General features: G+C 41.4%; 4 protein-coding genes across 5 annotated transcripts; 2 read left to right on the top strand and 2 right to left on the bottom strand.

Annotated features, from left to right (window-relative positions):
- Positions 1 to 167: 167 nt before the first annotated feature.
- Positions 168 to 7477, top strand: aldh9a1b (aldehyde dehydrogenase 9 family, member A1b). The gene is made up of 11 exons (XM_086128438.1): positions 168 to 484; positions 1921 to 2066; positions 2438 to 2567; positions 2724 to 2858; positions 3368 to 3564; positions 4728 to 4868; positions 4949 to 5137; positions 5592 to 5679; positions 5784 to 5925; positions 6561 to 6673; positions 6785 to 7477. Exons 1-11 carry the CDS (start codon positions 334 to 336, stop codon positions 6877 to 6879), a joined length of 1527 nt encoding a protein of 508 aa, XP_085984564.1. The 5' UTR covers positions 168 to 333; the 3' UTR covers positions 6880 to 7477.
- zte38 (zebrafish testis-expressed 38) lies at positions 7372 to 10485 on the bottom strand. The gene is made up of 11 exons (XM_086128440.1): positions 9707 to 10485; positions 9517 to 9580; positions 9030 to 9066; positions 8924 to 8944; positions 8812 to 8838; positions 8653 to 8720; positions 8420 to 8568; positions 8108 to 8331; positions 7708 to 7756; positions 7591 to 7631; positions 7372 to 7517 (listed from the first exon to the last, which is right to left on the bottom strand). The coding sequence occupies exons 1-11, from the start codon at positions 9786 to 9788 to the stop codon at positions 7473 to 7475; spliced, it is 807 nt and encodes a 268-aa protein (XP_085984566.1). The 5' UTR covers positions 9789 to 10485; the 3' UTR covers positions 7372 to 7472.
- Positions 10486 to 10878: 393 nt separating this feature from the next.
- prdx1 (peroxiredoxin 1) lies at positions 10879 to 14952 on the bottom strand. The gene is made up of 6 exons (XM_086128441.1): positions 14803 to 14952; positions 13779 to 13894; positions 13483 to 13636; positions 13281 to 13403; positions 11753 to 11883; positions 10879 to 11190 (listed from the first exon to the last, which is right to left on the bottom strand). Exons 2-6 carry the CDS (start codon positions 13882 to 13884, stop codon positions 11108 to 11110), a joined length of 597 nt encoding a protein of 198 aa, XP_085984567.1. The 5' UTR covers positions 13885 to 13894; positions 14803 to 14952; the 3' UTR covers positions 10879 to 11107.
- A 3371-nt stretch (positions 14953 to 18323) lies between these two features.
- Positions 18324 to 23688, top strand: LOC147194498 (histone-binding protein N1/N2-like). 2 transcript variants are annotated; one of them, XM_086128277.1, is made up of 13 exons: positions 18324 to 18583; positions 19437 to 19517; positions 19611 to 19714; positions 20035 to 20541; positions 20611 to 20660; positions 20729 to 20814; positions 21405 to 21478; positions 21562 to 21750; positions 22511 to 22650; positions 22730 to 22777; positions 22922 to 23017; positions 23094 to 23226; positions 23315 to 23688. In XM_086128277.1, the coding sequence occupies exons 1-12, from the start codon at positions 18483 to 18485 to the stop codon at positions 23205 to 23207; spliced, it is 1590 nt and encodes a 529-aa protein (XP_085984403.1). In that variant the 5' UTR covers positions 18324 to 18482; the 3' UTR covers positions 23208 to 23226; positions 23315 to 23688. The 2 variants fall into 2 exon arrangements, with proteins under 2 accessions (XP_085984403.1, XP_085984402.1); XM_086128276.1 differs by having other exon boundaries at positions 20608 to 20660.
- The last annotated feature ends 889 nt before the right edge of the window (positions 23689 to 24577 follow it).

The raw sequence follows: 24577 nt of genomic DNA, 5'->3' as shown, positions 1-24577 counted from the left end.
AGTTTTACTCGGCATAAATGTTGCACTCGATATGTTGTAATTAGTTTACATTAAAATTTCCGGTCTAAAAAAAACCCATCCAATCGTATTAGACGTACAATGACGTTTTAGTTTGTCCCGCCTCCAAGGTTAATCTGCAGAAGCGAACGTAAACGTAAATTTTAAAAAGAAGAAAGTTGCACTGCTTTTACGCCTTTTGCAAACATAGCCCATGGCAAGTTTTGCTCCAGTGAAACATAACATGCGTTAAGTGAACACCAAGTTTCTCTCCTGCGAGTTGACAGCGTGTGCTTTGCAGTCCCAACTGAAAGCAGCCGAACCACCAAGCTTAACATGCTGCGGAGGGCGACTCCGTTGTCGGCTGCAGTACGAAGCCTCTCCTCGGGCTACGCGAACATAACGGCCCCGCTGAATTTCTGGGGTGGAAAAAGGAAGGCGAGCAAAGAAAGGAACAATGGGGAAAACGTATTCGAGCCTGCAACAGGTAATGAAATTCAACAAAAAGATCCATTTGGCTTTTAATATTGCCTTTAACATTCGGGATACATTTAATGCGCATTACTTTATGTATTTGCATTTATTTTGTTGTTTTACATCACGTGGCTTCAAACAGTAAGACGCATGCAACTCTGACTTAAACAGATCTGCATACATTATACACCACTTCTCATCTACCATCACTTGGAAAAGAAAATACTCATTCTTTCCATTTTAAAGTTATGCATATTTTTCACAGATTTAACACCAGTATCACATTACGTGGTATTTAAGAGGTTACTACTTATTCAAGTACTGAATACAACTGATCATCAACAGGCGTGATGGCCTAAAAGTTAGCTGGTTGCTTCCTTGGAGCGTTCTGTTGTTCATTAACGCAATACCAAGGAAGAAAGACATGTGTAATGATTTTAGTGAAACAGTTGTTGTTGGGCAACAATCTGGGAGGCGTTATAAGACAAAACAGTTTTAGTTCATTGTTCCACACAATGGGAAGGAGTGTCCACATCTGCAAAAAAAAATCCAATGTTTCCAGGAGAACGCGTCTTAACTCCAAAACAAAATATGTCAACATGGCTTATCCGTTTGCGGGAAATGTTTGCCCATAACAGACAAACCCATGTTTACCCCCCCCCCCCCAAAAAAAAAAAAAACAACTGAGTATATCAGCACCCAGATCTTATACATACAAAAAACTGGCAAGCCATGTGATGGAGGAGTGATTATTTGGGCTTGCTTTTAAACCAGAGAACCTGGGCACCTTTAGGTCAGTCAGTCATTAACTCCTCAATAGACTAAAATAGACAAGAGTCAAATGTGAGTCAGTCTGGCAAGAAAAAAGATGAGTCACAGTTGGGTCATGCAAAAGGGGTGTGATCCCACCACCAGTTAATCTACAAGAGAATGGCTGGAGAAAAAAAAAGGAGCGTGAATCAATGTGTCGCAATTGGACAAAGTCCAGACCTCAATCTGATGAAATGCTGTGGCGGTACCTTGAATGACGTGTGCAAAACTCGATGAACAAAAGAAATGTAGTTTCAAGAAGAGGGGGGTCAAGATACATCCACAGTGATATGACAGACCGATAACACCAGAGTGAAAATAATTACCTGTACTTAATGTTATTGAATCATTGGGTGTGCTGCCTCGGAATTTCTTATAGCGGTTAAATAAAGCCGTGTGTTGTTCAGCAGAAATTCTTTTCTGATTATAAGATCGAGATGATTTGTATTGACCTAAGTACTGAACTTTGCCCGCAACGGTTGAATTGAGGCAACCGGACATTTCTTGTTTGTTCAGTCTTCAACAAACAAGAAAAATTCCGGTTGCCTCGATTCCCCTTTAGCAGTTTATCATGACATGGATGAATGAGGAGTCTACACAGTCAATTGAACTTTGTGTTCAACTTACTTTATTTTGCAGGGCGCGTCTTGTGCACGTTGGAGCCATGTGGTTCCACAGAGGTAGGCCAAGCTGTCGAGGCGGCCAAGTCAGCCTTTGGTCCTTGGAGTAAAATGTCTGGGATGGAGAGAGCAAGGGTGATGATAGAAGCTGCTCACACCATTGAGGTGTGTTTCATTTTTTTGTTCCTTACCTTCACTGCAGTCTAGACGTCTTTTCACTCATTCAACCCCAAAGACGTTTTTAAACGTCTTTTCAGACTTGGTCTAGAATTGGCTGGTACTGAATGAGTTTTAAATGACAGATTATTGAATGGGACTACATAAATTATTATTCTGTTCTGATTATATAGTGTCCTGTTGGCTGGGATGTCTGTTTTTTTTTTTAACCTTAAGGTTAATACAATACAATACAATACAATACATGCTGATTTATGTAGAGCAGCTGTGGTTGTTTGAAAGTGCTCTATAAATAAAGCTGAGTTGAGCTTCTGCCTGTAAGGCTGCATTTGACCTCTTCTTTTGCTCGTCATGCACAGAAAAGGAGAGAGGAGATTGCCGAAATGGAAGTAGTCAACAATGGGAAATCCATCACAGAGGCCCGTCTGGACGTGGACTCAGCCCGATTGTGTATCGAGTACTATGCGGGACTGTCCAGCACCCTTTCGGGTTTGTACACCACAACGTGGGAGTTCAACCACTTCAAGAAAGACAAAAAACACGACATGCTGCCATTTCACATCTATTTTTCTCGATACAGTATAGTAATAAAGTCAAATTGTTCAAATGAGTCCTTATCGGTTGTCTTGTTTTGAATTTGCCCAGGCCAGCATGTGCAGTTGCCAGGTGGATCTTTCGCCTACACGCGTAGGGAGCCTTTGGGCGTATGTGTTGGCATCGGTGCTTGGAATTACCCTTTCCAGATTGCTGCCTGGAAATCGGCCCCAGCACTGGCCTGTGGTATGGGATTTTTTTTCCCCAAAACACTCTGCCCCGAAAATATATTTGACCAATAAATGGCACTGTAGCTAGATGATGCAGTGAAGTGGAACCGCAAAGGTTGGACACGCAATCCTTTCCAACAGGGCCCAACCCATAAAACCTTTGTTACCCCTTGTCGCTCAAAACAAGCAACATTTTAATTGACTTTGTCACGTAGGGGTGTAAAAATAAGTTCAAAGTAACAATTCCAACCAAAAGAAGACTGTCTTTGCTCTGATAACGATGTATGGTGACGCCTGTTTTGCCGCTTTGAATATGAGTCCCCATATTTTTCCTAACTTCCTATGTGTACTCGTCTCTTCTCACAATCTCCTTTTAACATCAGTCGTTGAGTTCACTCTTTTATGAAAATAGGATAAAAATACATAATTCAGAGAATTATGAATTGTACATCGGGGACTTTGTCTTATATTGCAGACATAGCCCATGTCAATCAGTTTTTTTCTCTCTTGCGTTTCATGAATCAGGCAACACCATGGTGTTCAAGCCATCCCCGGTGACACCTGTGACAGCGGTCATGTTGGCAGAGATCTTTGCTGAAGCAGGAGCTCCAGAGGGACTCCTCAACGTGGTGCAGGGGGGGCAGGAGACAGGAAGTTTACTCTGCCACCACCCTGACGTGGCAAAGGTCTCCTTCACTGGGAGTGTGCCAACTGGACAGAAAGTGAGTTTAACATTATACAGACTGTGGGGTATTTGCGTGTGTGTGTGGGGGGGGGGGGGGGGGGGGGTTTCAGTCCCTCAAGGACTTGACAGTTAGGATAAAAAGAAAATCATGGAAATTGGGTCTATGGAAAGTAGGACTGGGTTTGATAAACGCTAGTCAGTTTCCTCAGCACTGTTCGTGTGCATGCCTGTCAAATCATTTAGTGCATGTGCGCGCACAGAAAGAACATCATTGCCCTAAAACTAGCATTCACAAATAATTTAGTCTTCTATCCACTTAAAATGCATGTTTTAGGAATATAGGCGGACATGAGAGTCCCTGGACAAAAACCACGGAAGCATAGAGGAGAAGGTGTCAAGGCACTTGCCGCGTTCGAGGCAGAGGCAATCACCTGCCCCACCGTGCTACCTCACTCCTACGGTTTAAAAAATGTGTACACTGGGATGTTCCTTCATCCTTCCTCCTTCATGTGCAGACACACACAACAAAGTGAAATCACTTGAAAAACTGCCAAAAAACTACATTTTATATACTCTGTGTAGATCCCTCCCAATATATATATATATATATATATTTTTTTTTTAACCTAAATAGAATCATTAAATAGGCGGCCCGTTGGTCCAGTGGTTAGCGCATCGACGTCACAGTGCAGAGGCCGTGGGTTCAAGCCAGGCTCCGGCCTCCCTGTGTGGAGTTTGCATGTTCTTCCCGTGCCTGCGTGGGTTTTTTCCGGGTACTCCGGTTTCCTCCCACATTTCAAAAACATGCATGGCAGGCTGATTGAACACTCAAAAAATTGGCCCTGGGTGTGAGCGTGAGTGCAGATGGTTGTTCGTCTCTGTATGCCCTAAAATTGGCTGGCAACCAGTTCAGGGTGTCCGCCCCCTACTGCCCGAAGAGGGCTGGGATAGGCTCCAGCATGCCCCATGACCCTTGTAAGGATAAAGCGGATCAGAAAATGGATGGATGGATGGGATAGAATCATTCAATTCTACTAAAAGGGCAAGTGTACTTGACATTCTGAGCAAGAATGTTGCACTGTGGGATTTCACTGTTGCTACCAGAAGTTATGGAACATGTTAGCTTACTGCCAACATGTGACAATTGAACTGTCATCGATTTGAAATAACCAATGGCTATTTTATTGTGTGATTCCACAGATAATGGAAATGGCGTCCAAAGGGGTCAAACCAGTGACATTAGAGCTTGGTGGGAAATCCCCACTGCTCATATTTGAGGACAGTCACATTGAGAACGCTGTACGGGGCGCTCTAATGGCCAACTTCCTTTCTCAAGGCCAGGTAGAATGGACTTCCCTTCAAGTCATACCACGAAATGAAACTACAAAGTCATGTCAGTTTGTGCTTGTGCGACATCACAGGTTTGTAGCAATGGCACAAGAGTTTTTGTCCAGAAGGAAATTCTGCATGAATTTGTGGATGAAGTTGTCAAAAGGACCCAGGCCATTGAAATTGGCGACCCGCTATTGGAGACTACCAAAATGGGAGCACTGGTCAGCCGGCCACATCTTGACAAAGTCCTCGCCTTTGTGGAACAGGCGAAAAAGGAGGTATGACTGAAGAGTGTCATTTAGCGAATCGTGACAACTAGCAAAAATTCAATGTGTCATCACAAAAGGGTAAAAAAAACCCCATTTTTTTCCCCCTTTTGACATTTATATTATATTCACAACAATAATGGAAATCAATCTACAGCTTGGCCATCACCTCATATTCCTTTAGCAAGCTTGATTTGCTCATTTGAAGTTCTGCGATTAAACAGCAAACGTAAAGATGACTAAATTTCACCTTGACTAAACCTTATACGCCATATAAAAAATATCAAGACATCAGGCCTTTTCAATTTCAAAATGAAAAAAAAAAACTAAAAGAGACTGACTCAAAACTTCATTTATCCCAAGTGTTTGATGGGATTTAGTGCAAATTCTTTCTCCAAACTCATCCAACCTATGGACTCATATTTATTTCCTTCAATTTCATTTATATTTCAAAACATCTTTCTAGGGGGCCACTGTATTGTGTGGGGGTGAAGCCTTCGTCCCTTCAGACGCTAAACTCAGACATGGATACTACATGACGCCATGCGTTCTGGGTAAGCGTTGTCTGTTACCCCCCAGGTCATATTTAGGTTTCGAATGGGATGTTATTAGTTGTTGTTTTTTGTCCACATTCTCATCCGTGCTGTTTTCCCACTAGCCAACTGCAGAGATGACATGACCTGCGTAAAGGAGGAGATCTTTGGTCCCGTCATGTCTGTGTTGTCCTTCGACACAGAAAAGGAGGTGCTGCAGCGAGCCAATGACACCACAATGGGATTAGCTGCAGGAGTTTTCACCAGGTTAGGATTGGACGCAGCACGATGACGCTGCATATGGGAACAAAAATGGCCGACAGAATCGATCTCTTCACCAACAACGCAACAGCTACAATTTTCCATCCATCCATCTATTTTGTCATCCGTTTATCCTCACAAGGGCCGTGGGCATGCTGGACCCTGTCCCAGCTGTCTTCAGGCAGTAGGCGGGGGACACATTAACAAACAATCATTCACACTCAAAACCACACTTAGAGACAATTTAGTGTTCCATTAACCTGCCATGCATGTTTTGGGAATGTGGGAGGAAACCGGAGTACCCGGAGAAAACCCATGCAAGGCACGGGGAGAACATGCAAACTCCACACAGAAAAGCCGCAGCCAGAACCGAACCCTGAAACTCTGCATTATGAGGCCAACTTGCAAACCAATCAACCACTGCGCCGCCCTGCTACGATCTTAATAGATGAAATGAGATCACGGTGAAACCAACCCAAAAAAAAAAAAGCAAAATGATGGGCCGCAAACCCAGAACCCACAATTGAGGGTGGCTGTGTATATATAATAATTGACCAAAAATGTGTACCACAACCAGATATCAAGTTGACCATACTTTTAGTATCAGATACTCTTTTAAATATTGTCACTTGTGTGTTCAGGGATGTGCAGCGTGCCCACCGTGTGGTTGAACAACTCAAAGCTGGTTCCTGTTTCATCAACAACTACAATATCACTCCTGTGGAGGTTCCATTTGGAGGCTTTAAAATGTCAGGTATTTTATGCTCTGAATCACCATGTTTTTCCCAAAACCACCACCACCTTTATGTCAAAAAAAAAAAAATCTTGGTAGTACACTCTTGACAAAATTCCCTGTCTTGACCAGGCATAGGGCGGGAGAATGGCCAGGTGACAATTGAACACTACTCGCAGCTGAAGACGGTGTACGTGGAGATGGGGGATGTTGACAGCCTCTTCTAGGAAAGGCCAACCAGCAGGAAGTAGTGGAACACTGACTGAGTAAAGTAAAATGACACATCACTCAGGGGACGCCCATGCTTCCTCTACGCGTTGACTGATTGTTAAGTGAGCCATCAAACAGTTTTGCACTCCCTGAGACATATTTGGGGTCGACTATACAAAGTGGCCTCTGAAATATTTGGATGACTGTTGCAAATGTGAAGTTAGGTTTTCAGTATTATGGACTGATTTTTAATATTTTTTTTGCAATGTTAATTGGCTCACATAATTTGTGCCGTGTGCCTTTTTGCAGATTGGCTTTTATTTTTATGCACAAAAAAACCCGAATCCATCTTTTTATTAGGATATTATTTATTGAACGCTCACTGAAAAATAAATTTAAGAACACGCAAATTCACATAGTTTGCTTTAAACTGTATGCTGCTCCAATTACAAATGTCACATTGGCTGCCTTGTGAGTAGTAAAACATTGAAACGTCTTGAAATTAAATAATGTGATGCGAGATTACAATCGATGGTGTTCAATGTGAGTAAAAGGAGGAACAGTACATTTGTGACTACTATGCTGATTATCGTTTTGGTAAATGTCACACTTAAAGTCTTCTCTTTCTTGTCTCGTTTTTGGCTGGTGCCTTTCTCTAAAATAGACACAATGGTAAGCATAACATTCCTGTCCGTGCTTTATGTGACTGTGCTTTGAATGCAGCATACCTTGACCACAAGTTTTGTGGGTTTCTTGAACCATGCTGGCTCTGTACGAAGCCACGTTTAGAGTGAATCACTTTATATAGACGTCAGATCTCAAATGACAGCAGCAGATCAACTTACCATCTTCAGGGCACTGCTCATTATCAGCATACACTATCTTGTCAGGGCCCTGTAATGCAAAATGGAGTTAGGGAGGTATGGTACTTTAATCTTGTGCTTCACAGTTTGGAATTGGCTGGCAGACAGTTCAGGGTGTACTGCCCGAAGACAGCTGGGATAGGCTCCAGCATGCCCCGCGACCCCTTTCCACAATGAAAATTCAACTGTTGGCGTTATTTTCAGTTTGCGATCTTAACTGCAACAAACGTTTTCGATTGTTAAAGTAAATTCACCATTTTAAGGATGTGTATTGTCAAGTAATTTATCGCCGGTGTAACTTGAACACTAATATTTCAATTGGAAAAGGCGTATGAATGATAAGGCAGATTGAGTAGTAGTAGCTGCACTTAAATGACTCTACCTTGTCGGGTTCTTTCCCTGAAGTGATAATCGGCTTGGTATCCTTCAGATGATTTTCATCTTGAAGCTTCTCTAGCCGACTTCTCTCAGCAGACATTCGCACTTGAAAGGTATGGAAAGCCGTCTGTACATCACCCACCGTGAAGTGCACGGCCGTGCCTTCAAACCACAGGCTGTCGCATGTGCCCTCCTTGAAGCCTGGTGGCTCATATTCCGCTGGAGTGACTTGGGAAGAACAAGAGCATAGGATGTTTTCGATACGAACAATCATTGATACTCATTTGGTTTGGCTCAGATGTTTGTGGTGGCTCACTGTCGTCATAGTAGTAGAGCTTCATGCTCAGGTGGATATTTGTGGGAAGGACGTCAAGGTTCTGCATGAGCAGGAATAGCTTCCTGATCAGCAGCACGCTCGCTCTCTTGGTTTCTTCCAACGCGACCTTCAATTCACCACCATTGTTCCTGTGATTTCACAATGGTTATTTCACCACCAACTCATTTGAGTTCAAACAAGACCAGCAAAAACAACAGAGTGTCCTTCCAAACCTAAGTATATCCATCTCTGGACCTGACTCTGTGTACTTGAACTTGAAACTGTAGGACTCAATAATGCGCTTGAAAACAGAGAGACCACTTGTTTATTTTCGGTTATCCTTAAATGCTTGACAAGCTTGAAATAAAGATTTCAGTATTGAGAGAACTTACATTGGGTTCAGCAGGATTGGTGTACAGCTAGAAGGCACAACAAACCACACTCAGTGGCAGTTATTTGGTGTTTTAGCTGTAGTTTCTGTCTTCACTTAATTGAGTTACTTACCCCGATGAACACAATCTGTAGCTGTTACGAGGAGAACATTTTTTAAAAATCAGGCAAGATGGGATATGTGAATTTAAAAAATTTGGTAAAATATTTATATACGTACATATTGTTTCTCCAATGCATCAAAACAGCCAATCAGCCTGAATAAAAAAGATTATTGTGATTAAACCACCACTGAAGTTGTGAAAAAGTGGGTAAAAAACATCATTGAGATGATCCATCTTTATTGCTTCTGGTGAACCAGAGAGCATATCATTATTCTGGAAATTATCATTTATTAATTTCAAGCATATATTGTTCATGCCAGCTAAGGCAGAAGGTACAACAAATCCGCATCTCCACCCTTTTCCATTCATACGACTACAACAAAGTAAATCATGACTTCCTGCGTGCTTTGTGTTCCATTAAACAGGCCCAGATTTCACAGAGTAAGTATTTGTGTTTGGTATTATGCCATATTTTTTTCCTTATGTAAAATATCGGTCTTGGCTTAAAGGCTGTGACGCACTGAACAAGAGCATCACCATTAAATAAAGTCATAAAAACTGTTGTCTGTTCTGTATCAGAAAGGTAGAACTTATTGTGAGCACCATTTGACAACTTTGCTGCCTCCAGTAGTCCTGCAGTCTTGCCGCAAAATCTTAATGCACAAATCTGTTGAAAACATAGTCAAAGGTTGGTTGTACTGTACTGTTAATGATGTATGGTTTAATATTCACATTTCTATTGTGTGTGTGAATTCATTGAGTCCCTAAAGTTAGCCGTACTGTTGGTGATCACCTTCCAAATATCTTGAGCAGTAGGCATCTTCAGGAAAAATGCCTCTGAGGTAGGTGATGGAGGACACAGCCACAGCCATCATCCTCTTGACAAAGACAAGGGACCCCTGCTTGTTGTCGAGGTCGTTGGGAAATAATCCAGTCCACTTTGAAAGTTTAGAGCACACGTTTGATTACCAAGGAATGAAAGTTTAGAGCACACGTTTGATTACCAACGAAGGAACAATTCATACTGTAGTACGAGCCACAAGATGGCGCAGTTACACCAAATACACGTACACGGGTTTTAATACTGTATAGTATTAAAAGTATTTTATATACTTTACACCGTATACTGATTCAAATCTGATTGAAATTTAAACGAGAAGTTGAGTAATATCTTATTACCATACCTCGGCAGTATCCACCTTCTTCTTGATGCCCGTTACAGCTGCCATTTTTGTTCTTTTCAAAAATTCGGCCAGGTGTTGCTAAAGCTAATTAGCTGTCGCCTACGATTATTAATTGTTTCCTGTTGTTGTTAATCGAGACCAATATTGGCTACTGTATATATGAAAAATTCACGACACACTGTCAGTTTATGCTTAAAATAGCTTTAGTGATCAAGGTGAGCGACGTTTAATATCGATTAGCAGCAGCTAAATTTACGGATTCACCAGTAGAAGAAACCGCAAAAGCTAATTGGATCCCACTCTCTGTGCTCTGCTAGAGTTAATTTAGGCCTATTGTCATTGAGGAATTAAATTCTCTCAAAGCACTTTCAACCCAGAGGTCACCGAAAACTCGCAGCTGAATTGTGACGTTATTAAATTCGTAACTCTCTATATCTATATATATAGATATCTATCTATCTATATATACACACACACACACACACTGTGTGTGTATATATATATATATATCACTGAACAGCAGTATTAACTACAATAAAAGATTCCTACTATTGTCTTCATATTTTTTATGTGGTGTTAACTGCTATACCTAAATATGAGGAAACCAGTGGATATTCACGTCTTTCAGTCATAATGAAACAAAAAGCTTGGGGGGAAAAACATTGGCCTTGTGACTTAACTTGTAGTTTCACTGAAATAGGAAATGCTAAATAAATTGTCAGGGAGCACTGAATTTTAAGATTATCTGCTTTCTCTCAGAGGAAAAATGAAGTGAAACATCTTCTGGATTCATTTCCACTTCATGGTTTTACAATAAGGAATTACAAAGATATTTAGCTACCAGTATATGAAACCTCAAAACAATACAGTTTGGTCTTCATGATGCACAAGACAATGAAATGGAACATGCTTACTAAAACTCACTCCGCAAACGAAATGTAAAAAACGTATTTTCTGCAAATATGGATATGAGATATTAGAGCAGGGAGCAGACGTTGGCCTTGGGCTTATCACTGTTTGGAGAAGAACTCTTTGCTCTTCTGGACGTCAGGTTTGATGCTGTCACTTCCTGGTTTCCAGCCGGCAGGGCACACTGAAACGAAACACTTACAGTGAGTCCCGGACAGTTACGGTACATGAAAGCAAAACAATGTGCCACAATTAACGCAGACATATCGTACATTTACTATATATGCATGCAAACAATAGTGCAAATATTGGTCAACAGCAAATTTTAATCAGAGACAACTTTATGTTTCTAAACATTTATTTTGGACACAGATTTTTTTCCCAGCACATCAGGTCTTGGAGATATTTTCTCTCTTTTTTTTTTTAGTTTGACCAATTAAAGCTTGTGCAATACGGATTTTACCACGTGCTGAAGTTTCAGGAAACAAAATCCCTGTTGTTGAATACAGCCCTTAATTCATAAATGTCATGAAATATATTACAGTACGATGTTACATATCAAGATAATGATTTATTTATTATTATAGTTATAAAAACTTGAGGCACCAGAGAAAATACGAGGACAGAGTTGGACTCAGCGCAAAAAAATCTAGAAAAGTTTTATTACATCGCTGATTAAAAAATACAAATTAGGTGACCGGTGTAACTGATGAAAAGGTCAGCAGCTGCGGTAGATAATTACATACCTTCTCCGTGTTTGTCAGTGAACTGAAAGGCCTGAACCAGACGCAAGGTCTCCTCGACAGAACGGCCGACGGGAAGGTCGTTGATTGTGATCTGTCTCAGGATCCCCTTGTCATCAATGATGAATAGACCCCTGAGATATAAAGGAAGATGTATGGCAAAGTGTGTGATCAAGAACACTAACTCTCACTATTGAGCATGTCACAAGACATCTAGAACTCTTTTTGAAGAAAAAAAAGGCATATGAGTAGACCTGGTTTTTATCTGCCTGTGCCTTCAACGCAGTATCCTGCAACGAAGAATATTAACACCAGTGTGTGCACTGTCACACAGACAACACTGAATTCTATATTCAGATACAAGATGGAGGATGACGTCAGCTTCTTGTGTGGCGAATTTGTCTTGACTGTGACAACACAACATTACGGGAGAAGTGAACTTTGGCTTTGTTAACTCCACCTTTAATTGTTGATATTAAATCATTACCATTACCTTACATTCGTTTTCTTTATATTCAATGTGAAAAAAAAATACATTGCGGGATGTAGAACCAATTGAGCCAAATGACGACTAGTCTGACATTAAAAGGTGAATTTTATTCTGGGGACGAGCCCCACTTTCCAGCAGATGGTGCTGTAGGGTTCTATTTTTTCACTACCACCCATTCAATTGAGATATGAATTTGTACAAGGGCTCCTGATCCTCCCTGATGTTGCCGATTTTAATTTTTTTTTTTTTAGTTTGAATTCATGTTCTTCACGTCCTTCCTCTGTCCCAGGTTGCCATGGAAATAGAGAAAGCCTGAATGGAATATATCATCAGGCCATGGGCCACAAATCCAGTCTTGCAATAACTTGCCATAAAATGAGTGATATGACAAAAAAACAAAACAAAACAATCTGACCAATCTGCTGCGTCCATCGTACAACTAGAGGTTAATTCAGATTTGCAATGAATTTCAGAATAGACAACAGCTAGGATGAAGTCAGCTGTGCGAATGTTTACGTAAAACTGTTAAAGGGTGTTGTAATACCGGTTTTCGTTTGCCTGCAAACTTTTAAAAGATAAAAGATATTGAGGAATATGTTCATGAGTAACTCTCATTCTACTACTGACAGTTACTATTGGTAGGGTTTGTTTGAATCACATATGGGTAGTTGTTGTTTGTCCACATGACAGCATGCAGCATATTTATTATCCATGCACAGTAGTCACGGACACTACTACACCCATTCTTCTCATTCACATTCCCTGGTGTTGTAAATGTAAACAGAATTGTTTACATTCTTATGTGATGACACTGTCCACATGCTGTTGCAAAATGTTCTTATTGCGGGGCTACTGAGTTTATTCTATCGTTTCCCTTTAAATTCTGTGATGTCGTTTTTCTAGTACAGTATGTTACCCTTGCTGGCGCAAAAAAGTTTTTTCAAAGAGACTTTTTCATGTCGTAAGAAAAGGTCCATCAACTCAGGAGCTAACAATGTTTTCTTTACTTTGTACCAGCATGGCACTACACTGTCAACTCACCTGTAGGCAATGCCTTCATCCTCCTTCAGAACACCGTAATCTGTGGAAATGGTGTGTCGCGTGTCAGACACCATTGGGATCTTCATGGCACCCAAACCTCCCTCCTTACGTGGAGTGTTGGTCCTTATGAAAATGCAAAGTGAAAATGTACCCAAGTGACAAAGGCAACACAAATACTGCAGGTGTTCCGGTGATAAAATACCATGCAAAGTGGCAGAAGTGAGAGTCAACGGAGGCGGCGATGACCTCGCAGCCAATTTTCCTAAATTCGTCTGCCGCATCGCTGAATGCGATGATCTCAGTTGGGCACACGAAGGTGAAGTCCAGTGGATAGAAGAAGAAGACAACATATTTGCCTGCCTCAACGTGACGACGTGTTCAGGTGGCATCCGGCAACAAAAAGGCCATTAATATTCAAGTATTATGCAGCGGGAAGTGCAAAGACAAGCGGGTTCAAAGCTATGCATCCCTTGAACGAGACATTGAATGAAGCGTTACCTTTGTAGTCAGATAGTTTCAGGTCCTTGAACTGGCCATCTGGCATCACAGCTTTAGCTGTGAAATCTGGAGCCATCTTTCCGATTTGAGCTTTGCCTGCAGCCATCTTTCGCAAACTGTACAACAGACCAAACCAAAAAATTAAGTCTCTCTCTCTCTCTCTCTCTCTCTCTCTCTCTCTCTCTCTCTCTCTCTCTCTCTCTCTCTCTCTCTCTCTCTCTCTCTCTCTCTCTCTCTCTCTCTCTCTCTCTCTCTCTCCCTCTCTCTCAAAATAAAATAAAATGTGGATTCAAACGTTTTGAACAGGAATTGTTTTCACGTGAACAGTCATTCTGAACGTGAAAGCAAAACTAAAAACTATAGACAACGAAACGCTGGATACTACAGAGTGGGGAAAAAAACAGATTCATGAAATTAGCACCACACCAACCGTATCTTTTATTAATCTATGTCTATATTTTGTTGTTCTACTTCTTCCTTTCATAACTTTGCTGCTGTGAATTGGTAATTTCTCCATTGCAAGACGAATAAAGGTTTTCTTATCTTATCCTATCTATACTGCTTCAAGACTGACACATTTGTTAACTCGAGGACGAGTTACATTTTCTTGTCTTGTGCTTGATTAATTAATTTCGATTTTTGAAAGGTTGGCCCAACAGAACAAGAACATAAATTTGGCAAATCGATACACTATCTAAAGCCATTACCCTTCTGTACCGTACTTCATTTTGGAAATAAAGCTTGCTTCGCTTCAAAAGACACCGACAATGAAAATGAAACTTACACAATCGTTACTTTCAGTTTAAAATGAGAGGTACATAACTGTACTTTAGAAATAAAATGAACTCGTTTCTCAAGTTAAACATGCTCTCCCCGAAAATCACTTGTTGAACAATTTACATCAACAAAACATCACGATACAACAATGAACTCTTACACGAGAAAAACGGTTAAGTATGCTATTTAAAACAAATGTCAACTATAAAAGGCAACGTTTGTTCGTATTTTTTCTTGCAACACGTACCTTGTTGGAGCCTTTTTGACTACTCGACTTGAGCGTATTCAACAGGAAAGCTGGGGGAACCAGGCGCAGCGCGAGGCAACAGTTTATAAAGCAAGCCACCTCTCGCGTGAATACGGCTCAGAAACGGGATTTCACTTTCTCCACTTCCCCTCATCCCCTCCAGTGAGTCCACACAGCATGACTTTGCACATTTCCAGAAACCTTGGTGCAAACCGGGCCTGAAAGCACTGCAGATTACAGAGAAATGACGAGAAATTGAAGTTGAGAATACATGGAAGGGTTAGGGAGCTCAACCTAATTACGTACATTTAGACTTGAATTTTATGTTTGAATATGTGTGGTGCTCTTGACAGTCTGCTATTCCCAGTCTCCAGCCCACAAGCAAATGTCATTGTTTGGACAATACAACAACAACAAAAAGACATCTGGGATTTAATTTACAGTGAGACAAGTACAAATCACCCAATTTACTGAAAATGTAAATTCAGAATAGTTGATAAAATTCTTTCAACATAGCTTTTTACAGCTTTGGACATGAAACTAAGCACTTACTTTTAGCCATGTTGATTGATACTAGTAGGTTTAGAAAAAAAAAGACGAACCCTCACAAACAACAAACCTTTTGACAGTGCCATGCTCAGCCCTCCCCATGACAGAGGTTTAAAAAAATCAGCTGATTAAAGAAAAGCACAATGGTCTTGATTGAAGAACACTTCAGAGAAGTAGACCATTTAAAAATGTCTTAGAGTTAACTGACAAACAAACATTTTTGTAGAATACATTCAAAAAATGTGAAATGTGCAACACTGACTCTGTGGACATTCATACATCAGTGAAGCATATTCAGAAAATCTGTAAAAAGAATATAGCTCAATAGGGATGTAATAACCATTTTTATGGCGAATTTGCTTCCTGTTTCCCAGCATGCCCTATTATATTTGCAGTCACTTTACCGCGTGTGCTTTCTTGCATCACTCTGTACTTAACCTGTCCTGCATTTCCTCATTTCTTGCTTGTGGCATTTTTTTTCTAAAGAAATGAATGCTTTTAGTTGATTTATATTAATCTTTAAAAAAGTCCCTCCAGCTATATACAGAATCCATTTTCAATGCCTTACTCTCAAACTGTTTTGTAGTCATTATTGCGTGATTTTTGCCAACAGCATCAGCTAAGCGTACTGCTTCATGTTTGAGGCTTTAATTAACCTGCTTACAACCCAAACTCCAAATCCCTCACAAAAATATTGACATTTGAGCAAAATGTCAAATTAAATATATGGGCACTCTCAAACTGAAATATGAATCTTTTACCAAATTAAGGCTGCTCTCCACCTCTTCTGATTTCTCTGCTGTCACTGAGTGATGTCCTCGCATGCTGTTGCCATGGGCACCGCATCAGGTGCTAGATAAGAGGGCACACACACAATAATAACCTCTTGTTGAGGCATCGCACTGATCAAACGCTGTTCTCATCTGCTAGATCACAAAATGCGTGTAACTGCTGCTTGCGGATATTTGAAGGACATTCACAGCATATATTTTGATCCTGATGCACCCTTAAAACACATTCAGATTTTTGTTGTTGGTGTTGTTGTGGTAATGATGGATGAATAATCTCTAAAAATGCAGGTATTATTGAATTACTGAAAATATCCTCCACCAATTCAGAGCAACCGAGTTTATTTTATGCTTCTATACATCCCTGACAACACAGGTTCAGTGTGTGTGTGTGCGTGTGTTTATGTATATATGTATGTATGTACATTTTATATATATATATATATATATATATATATATATATACCGTATAATATTTATTTTTTTTATTTTATTTTATATATCGGACACCACCCGAGGGGGGTGAGACGAGGAATATTTTTTAATTTTTTTTTTTTTTTTAAAGATACCCCATCATTAATAAACTCACCACAGTATGGACAATGATGATGAATGGAGGCACTTAGAGAGGTTTGGGTGTTGTGTGAGTTATTGTGTATGCAGTGACAACGCAAATTGAGTACCGGTATGTTTGTGTCAGTGTGACAGTGTTTGGATGCCAAGTTTAGACATGTATAACGAGGCAATGAAACCATGGAAGCGGTGGGAGGGTAAAAACATGCTCTTCACCACAGCAGGATGTGACAGAGCCATGTGCTCCACACACACACACACACACACACACACTTACTGTACACGCAAAACATGCCCATAAAATGAGATGTGGGTTTTGCATTTACTCTATTTATAACATCGTAAGAGATTGTTAAAATGTGAAAGTTCTCAAGCAGTTTTTTGAGGAAGTTGGAGTGGGAAAAAAGAAATCTTAACACATCACAAGATAATCATTCAGGAGTCAGGACAATCTATTTTACATTAACTGTTCTTTTGATGGCGGCGCGGGCACCTGCAGCGGCTCCTCTTGTCTGGTTGAGAGGGAAGAAATTTCATCTGTGCTGTATGTTGCACATACAGCGCATTTGACAATAAAGTTGTACTTGACTTGACTTACAGTGATATGCAATAATTGGGCCTTTGCTATATTTAATAGGCGGCTTTATAGTTGTTTTATGTATACACCCTGCTCAATCAATGATACATTGTCAAATAATCCTCAGTCTTTCTTACTTTACATTTTTTGGGGTGTGTACACCCCTGACAAGTTTACATTTGTCTGATTAAAAAATTTATTAGATTGTTTAGGATGAATTAATATACTGTAATTTCATGGAAGAAAATTATAAATGTAGGCTCGGGCTTCTGATACTTCGTAGGTGTAGAGGAGGGGGAGCTGTCAATTTGCTTTTGGCCCTCCTTGGACACAGGTTCTTTTATCTCTCTATAAGGTGGAAGAAGACCCAACATCACGTCGTCTTTTCACCAGTTTATCACAACGCAACACGAATCGATTCGGGCTCCTGTGAGTCTCAGATTTCATCAGGAAGCGTAGAAAAAAATGCAGTCATGAGAATATATTGGGACAATATGATAATGATGCAAATCCTGGAAACAAAGGAATGTACATGTCGTCTGACTCGGTGTAGCTGGGAAAGGTTGGGAGTGGTGAGGTGAGACCAGACCACCACTACCCACTATTGTCTTTGGTCTGATCTTTGATGTGATGGCAGGAACACAGATGCTCGAGATAACAGTTACTCTTTTGATGTCAAACATGTCCTCCGGAGGGGCCCTAAAAGTAGTGGGGGTCGAGGGGCACTGAAGGTGCTTGTAATCACAGTGAGCAGTAAATACCTCCAACAGCATTCTACATTCTTTGTTTTCGTGTTTGAACAGAACCAACAACAGAGAGGGGCTAAATAAAATCACAGTAAGGAATAAATTCCTTAACAGTAGGCCAGCAGAAAAGACCGCAGTGGCCCTGACAATTCACCATTGATATCATCACGTGAAGTCCAAAAAGGAGCTGAGCTATGCCTTTAAGAAATCTCCCGCGCCGAACCGGAAGTGGGCCGCAAAGAATAAGTGGCGCCAAATGCGAACACACGAACAAGGCCGCACGACAACACGACGTCACGCAAATCGGCGTTGTACGGGCTCCTTTCAAAGCGCGTGTCCTCAAAGTCTCCGTTTGGCACGCGCTCCTAGCAGTTGTCGATTGGCTCCTAATTTTGTTCTTCGTCAACACATTGTTTTGGTTGGTTTTGTCCGTGCGTTTCAGAAAACATGGAAGAGGCCAACAAGCTCGTCGGTGCGGGGAAAAACCAACTGGTGATGGGCAAAGTGGTGGAGGCGGTGAGCACGCTCCAGGAGGCCTGCGGAATATTGTGAGCTTGGTCGACGAGGAGTGTTTGTAAATTTTCTTCGCAAATGTTCTTATTTCTTAAGGTTGCCTTTTGTAAGCGCAACTGTTAACTGCATTTGAAAAAGACCCCCAAAGCTTTGTGTAGCCACATTGGTCACAAAAGTTTAGCGATGTTGAGTTTCTGCGCGAAATTTCTGGATGGACCAAAAATGCACTGTAGCATCGAAAAGTGAACTCCAAATGTTGAATGTTAAGTACTTTTTGCACAACCTGCCGTCGACTTAGAAAGAATGGCAAAACTACATACCTGGACAGGTTTAACAGTTGTCTCAATGCATTGGTCAAGTGAGTTGTTGATAAAGTTATTAGGAAAATTAGACCACGACAGAGTTATTTAAAATTAAAGTTTTGTTCAAATTTGGTTCTTGAGCACAAAAGTCTGATTCCTGCATTCAAGTTAAAGTGACTCCAGGCAACATAAAATTATTAATTCATTTTAAATCCTGGCCTTATTTTTCCGATGTGACCATGAGTTTGCTTGATGAGAATTTTTTTTTTACTGCATTAAACAGGCTGTTAAACCAAAATTCATTATTTTAATCAAAGATCTTGGGTCAACTAAAGAAATGTCATAATGGGCTGAACCTCAACCCAGTTGTTTTTATTTTCTTTCATGGTGCAGTAGGGATGTACTCCAGTTTGCTCCCATTTTTGAAAAAAAAAATGCATGGTCGGTTAACTGAAGCCTCAACGACTGCAAATCTAGTCCTCCTTCCCTAAGGTAGCTAGCTGGGTTAGGCTCCAGCTTCATGACCCTAATGAGAGCAAGCGCAATAGGAAATGGATGGCTTGACAATGAGGTGTTTTGCTTTCAGAGCCAAAGCATATGGAGACACTGCAGATGAGTGTGCAGAGGCATTCTTTTGGTGTGGCAGAGCGCTGTTGGATTTGGCACGGTATGAACTCTATCTTTTTGGCTTTTGAGATTTTTTTTTTCTCTGTGAATTATTTAAGTAAAGGAAAAGCTCAATGTCAGTGTTGTGATGCAGGATGGAGAACTCGGTCCTTGGTAATGCTTTGGAAGGAGTCCCAGAAGGCGACGAAGACGAGAAACCTCAAGAATCCAACGTGGAGGGCACAGAAAATGTTGACGGTGCGTGAATCATGTTAAAAGTCAAATGCAGTACTCGCAAAGTTTTAGGGTGATTTGCCTTTTGGGGTGAGGACCAGTGGCAAGATTTCAGGATAAACCTAAAATGCACTCAAACATTTTCAGGTCAACTTAAATTAGGGACACCTTTCATTCAGCTCCAGTTGGAGAACAGCAAGTTGTATACAAAGTACAGAAATCACAAATAATTTGACATTTTCATTGAAATGTTTATGGAAGGTCAAAATAGGTTCACCAGTCATTTCTAGTGCATTTTAGGTTGAAAATTCTGAAATTACTTCTGTGCCCTCTTGTCATAACAGAAAAGACCAGAGATGAGTTGAGGGTTCAAGTTTATGACGCAATGGCGGAGAAACCTGAAGATGCAAAGAAGAAAGCGGAAGGAGACAAAAAAGTGGAGGAAAGTGATGCGGACAAAGCTGAGCTTCTAAGGGAAGCTGTGGACAAGACGGAAGAACTGGCAGATAAGGAAGGGGCAACTGCAGCTGACAGGAATGTAGAAGAACCTGCAGACAAAATGGAGGACAGCATAGCGCAAGAACCAACATCACCCAAAATAGAAGAGCAAGAAACAGACAAGAACGAAGAAGACCCGACTGATGAGAAGGTTGATAAAACGGAAAAAAAGGTTCAGGATTCGACTGACAAGAAGGGAGATGAACTGTCGGAGAAAACGGAAGACAGCGCGGCAGACAAAAATGCAGACGCGTCGGACAAAATGGAAGCCGGTGAAGGAGACAAAATGGCCGACAAAAAGGTGGATGATCCAGTTGAGAAGATGGAAGAAGAACCAGCAAAAAGAGCCGACGGTGAGTTTGTCTCCTGGACTGGTCGCAGTTGTCTGCCCTGAAATATTTGAACAAAGTTGTTTTCAGAAGGAGATGAAGATGAGGAGGAGGAAGGCGAGGACAATGACACTAGAGAGAAGGTAAAACAACAACAACAACAAACTGCGTAGCCGAGCATATGTCCAAAATTAACATGAATGTTTTGCAGGAGAGCAACGAAGAAGAGGAAGAGGAGGTGGGAAACCTTCAGTTGGCTTGGGAGATGCTGGAAGTAGCCAAGGTTATCTATAAGAGGTCGGTGCAGAGCAGGGTGATAATAGTTTGGGATTTTTCATGAGAGTTTTAATTTTGTTTTGACTTATCTTTTTTTTTTTTTTGTTATTGTATCAGTTTTAGCTTATTTATTTATTCATTTATTTTTAAACACGGCAAAGTTAATGAGTGCAAATTATTTTGGGGGGGGGGGGGAGTTGGGGCGGGCTCCCTAACAATTGTGTAATAAAATAAACAAGAAGTCGACTGTTCGGACCTGCACAGTAATATCAAAATAAACATTAAAATTGTAGGGCTCCACCTAACAATTATTTTAATAGTCAATTTATTTTGGTGTTGAATTGGATCAAACAAAAACCTCTTTTCATTTCCATTGCTTTATTCTAAAACAGGATATAAAATTTACAAATTTACAGTGCAGACAAATTATGATTCAGTAAGTGGTTTGGGCTATAGCATGTCGGAAAAATAGACAACGCAATTGAACAATTTTAAATGACGCGAGATCTCTCAGCGATTTGGCTGTCAAAAGTAATCCGTAAATTTGATTAGCGATTAATCGTTGCCCCTCTAATCATCAAACGTTTTGTCTTTTCTTGTCCTCAACATAGAAAAGAGTCCAAGGAGGACCAGCTCATGGCAGCTCAGGCCCATTTAAGGCTGGGTGAAGTTTCTGTGGAGTCGGGTACGTTCAAGAGGCTGAACGCCACCTTGCAGACGCCGCAAAGCTTCCCAAGAAATGAACGCTCGCTCCCCGCCGCCCCACAGGGAATTGCACCCAAGCCTTGGAGGACTTCCAGGAGTGTCTCTCCTTGCAGCTGAAACACTTGGACGCCGACAGCCGACTCCTTGCCGAGACTCATTACCAACTGGGTCTGACCTTCACCTTGAACCAGCAATACAAAGAGGCCATCGACGAGCTCAACCGTTCCGTTTCTGTCATCAAGAGCAGGCTGGGTGAGAGCGAGGGCCAGCGCGGTTGTTTTCGTTTACAATTCAAACTGCCACCAAGGTTTGGTTTTTTTTTTTTTTTAAGTGGATTTTTCCAAGGATGTTCCCGCTTAACATTTACCGGCAAGCCGCTTGACAGATCAACTTTCATGGATACACCTGTTTTTCTTTGTCAAACAGTTTGAAGGGTAATTATAACAGTTAAAATCCACATCATCATCCAGATTTCAAATTCAGCGGCTATTTAAATGTAACGGGAGATACTATTTGACATGTGCAGGGGCCTCTCTATCTGGTTATAATTTGGAAGATGAATTGAGCAGCAAAATCCGCCCGTTTTTAATCAGTCTCAGGGGGCAGCCATTTTGCTACATGCTGTCGACTGAAAATGACGTCAGTCGCTCGGATAGCCACAGTAATGGCTCACCTGTTTTCTGAGTCTGGTCATGTGGCATTAGCGAGCTAATTCCTATTGCACAAACATAATATTCATAAGAATACAAAGTTTAAGCTAATGGGGGGACACAGAACATATTTATTGTAAAGAGAAGTTTGGACTTGATTTTCCCATTAGTTGGACACGTGAGTTCAAAAGTTTAGTTTTAGGTTCATCCTAAAATGATATCTTTCGGCTGAGCAGCCCAAATGTTTTGTGTTCCCTTTTTATTTTTATTAACTGAACCATGTTCCTTTTTGCGGTCTTGTGAGATGGCTCCAGTCTCTCCCCTTGTTTCTAATCGCACAATACAACCACATTGTTTCACAGAAAATCTGACAGAGCTTATCGCAAAGGCTGCTGGCCCTGAAGCGCTTTCTGAGGAGAGGCAGGAGATGGAGGAGCTGAAGGCTCTGCTGCCAGAAATCCAAGAGAAAGTGGAAGATGCTACCGCCATGAAGGCCGTGTTGGTAGGGCGATTTTCGACATGCGGCTCACTAAAAATCTTTGGTTTGACAGCAAGCTTACTTGTTGTAATGTGCTTCTCAGGATGGCGCTTCCACTTCGTCTGCTGCACAGAGTGGTGACACATCAGCAGTGAGTGTCGCCAGCAATCGTTTTTGGTTCACTCCTGAACAATTCTGTCCTCCCCGATTGTGAAATATGTCCCCGGTTGTGCATACATGCTTGCGTGTAAAATCAAACGCGTGCTCATGTTGTTTCTCCTCCCCCCCGACTCAGACAAGCGACTTAACGTCAACCACCACATTCAGTTCTGCCATCGGGTCCGCTGCCAGTGCTCCAGTCTCTGATATCAGCCACTTGGTCAGAAAGAAGGTATGACAATGATGGAGTCCGAACGGCACTCGTGCCCTACGCTGTTGTCTAACTTAGACGTGTGTGCGTGTTTCAGAGGAAGCCAGAGGAGAGTCCTGTGAAAGAAGGTGTCGTCAAGAAGGCCAAGCAAGATGATGCTCAGGAGACGTGTGCTGTGCAAAAAGCCAATGGTGATAATGGGGGACACTAAGCGCATGGGAAGTTTAGCGGTGAGGGCTGGTTTTCATTCCTGGATAGTCTCTGAAGTCATCTATTGCTTACTTAGTGATAACTGTTTTTATTTTTCTTCTGTTGCAGTGTGAAAGAGACCTCTTCGTTCTCACTTTACCTCAGCAAGGACACGGCATTGTGTCCAAGATCCTGTATACTTGTGTCTATTTGTGCTTGTTCTGCTTTTGTACAGTTGAATGAAAAGTGGTTTTGTACATCTTTGAAGTTGTGTGGTGAAACAATGCCAACATCGGTAGGTCTCTTAACATGGCTGGATTTGTTGTCGTCTCAGGTTTCTGATGTCCCATGTAAACATTTTGTGCCTGTTTGGCCACTCTTATTGCACCCGTTTGGCAACTGTGGTTCCTTTAAAATATCTAAGCAGAAATGTTGGCATTGTTCCGCCCTGCATCGTTGCACTGCCCTGTTCCTTGAAATTGTAATTTGTTTTGCCTAATAAAAAAAAAAAACTTAAGATGTCCTTCCTTTTTATCCTGCATTAAAGTTGGAGGGGCTTGAATTGAACTAGCCCCTGATCGCAAATGACTTTGGGTTGAAGTGGAGTACAAGCTGGACTCTTTGCCTGCCAATCAGTTCACACTCGATGGACAAGTCACCGTGGATGTTTTTAGTGGAATGTGTGGTAATGATGGTGAGATGAAGCTCTAAAACGCTTTGAGGCTTTCCATGCAATTGGTTTGACTCGTGTGTCGAGGCTTCAAATGTCACTCAATCAAGTGGACATGACATGCAAGGAGGATTTCTTGTGCAGAGTTTTGCTATGGATTACTCATAAAATGAAATTGACGTGGAAAGGATGGAGGAAAATGCAGTCATTGAGTGTGTATTGTCGTAGGAAAAAAAATGAACTCACACAAGAGGCAGCGGGAGCAAAGGAGGATTGCATTTGACCCTTATGGCAGCACACTCCGCATCCGTCGCCGCTTAAATCAGGAGCTGAACTCGTCGATCTACTTCCAGAACAGGTCACGTGATACGACCGGTTTCGATTGTCAACTACGTCACCGGAGCATTTTTCTCGGTGCGCGCTTCGAATACTCGCTCCCAGTTTACTACTCGGTCTACCAGGGATAGGGAAACCCGGTTTCTCGAGAGCCATATTCTATTGTTTTCGATCCCTCGCTACTTCAGCACACCTGATTCAAATGATTAGCTCAACATCAGGCTCTGAAACGATAATTAACAATTGAATCAGGTGTGTTGTGGAGTAGGGAGAGTTCGAAAACAGGCAGAAAATGGCTCTCCGGGAACCCTACCGCTGCAGCATACGCATCGAAGACTCGACACAGAGGATAATATCACTAACGTGTGGGGTGGGCAGCATAGCGA

Source organism: Hippocampus guttulatus, chromosome 14 (genome assembly GCF_054856545.1).
Source record: "Hippocampus guttulatus isolate MCC_2025c chromosome 14, RoL_Hgut_1.0, whole genome shotgun sequence".
Taxonomy (NCBI): domain Eukaryota; kingdom Metazoa; phylum Chordata; class Actinopteri; order Syngnathiformes; family Syngnathidae; genus Hippocampus; species Hippocampus guttulatus.
This window is presented reverse-complemented; position numbering and strand designations above follow the sequence as displayed.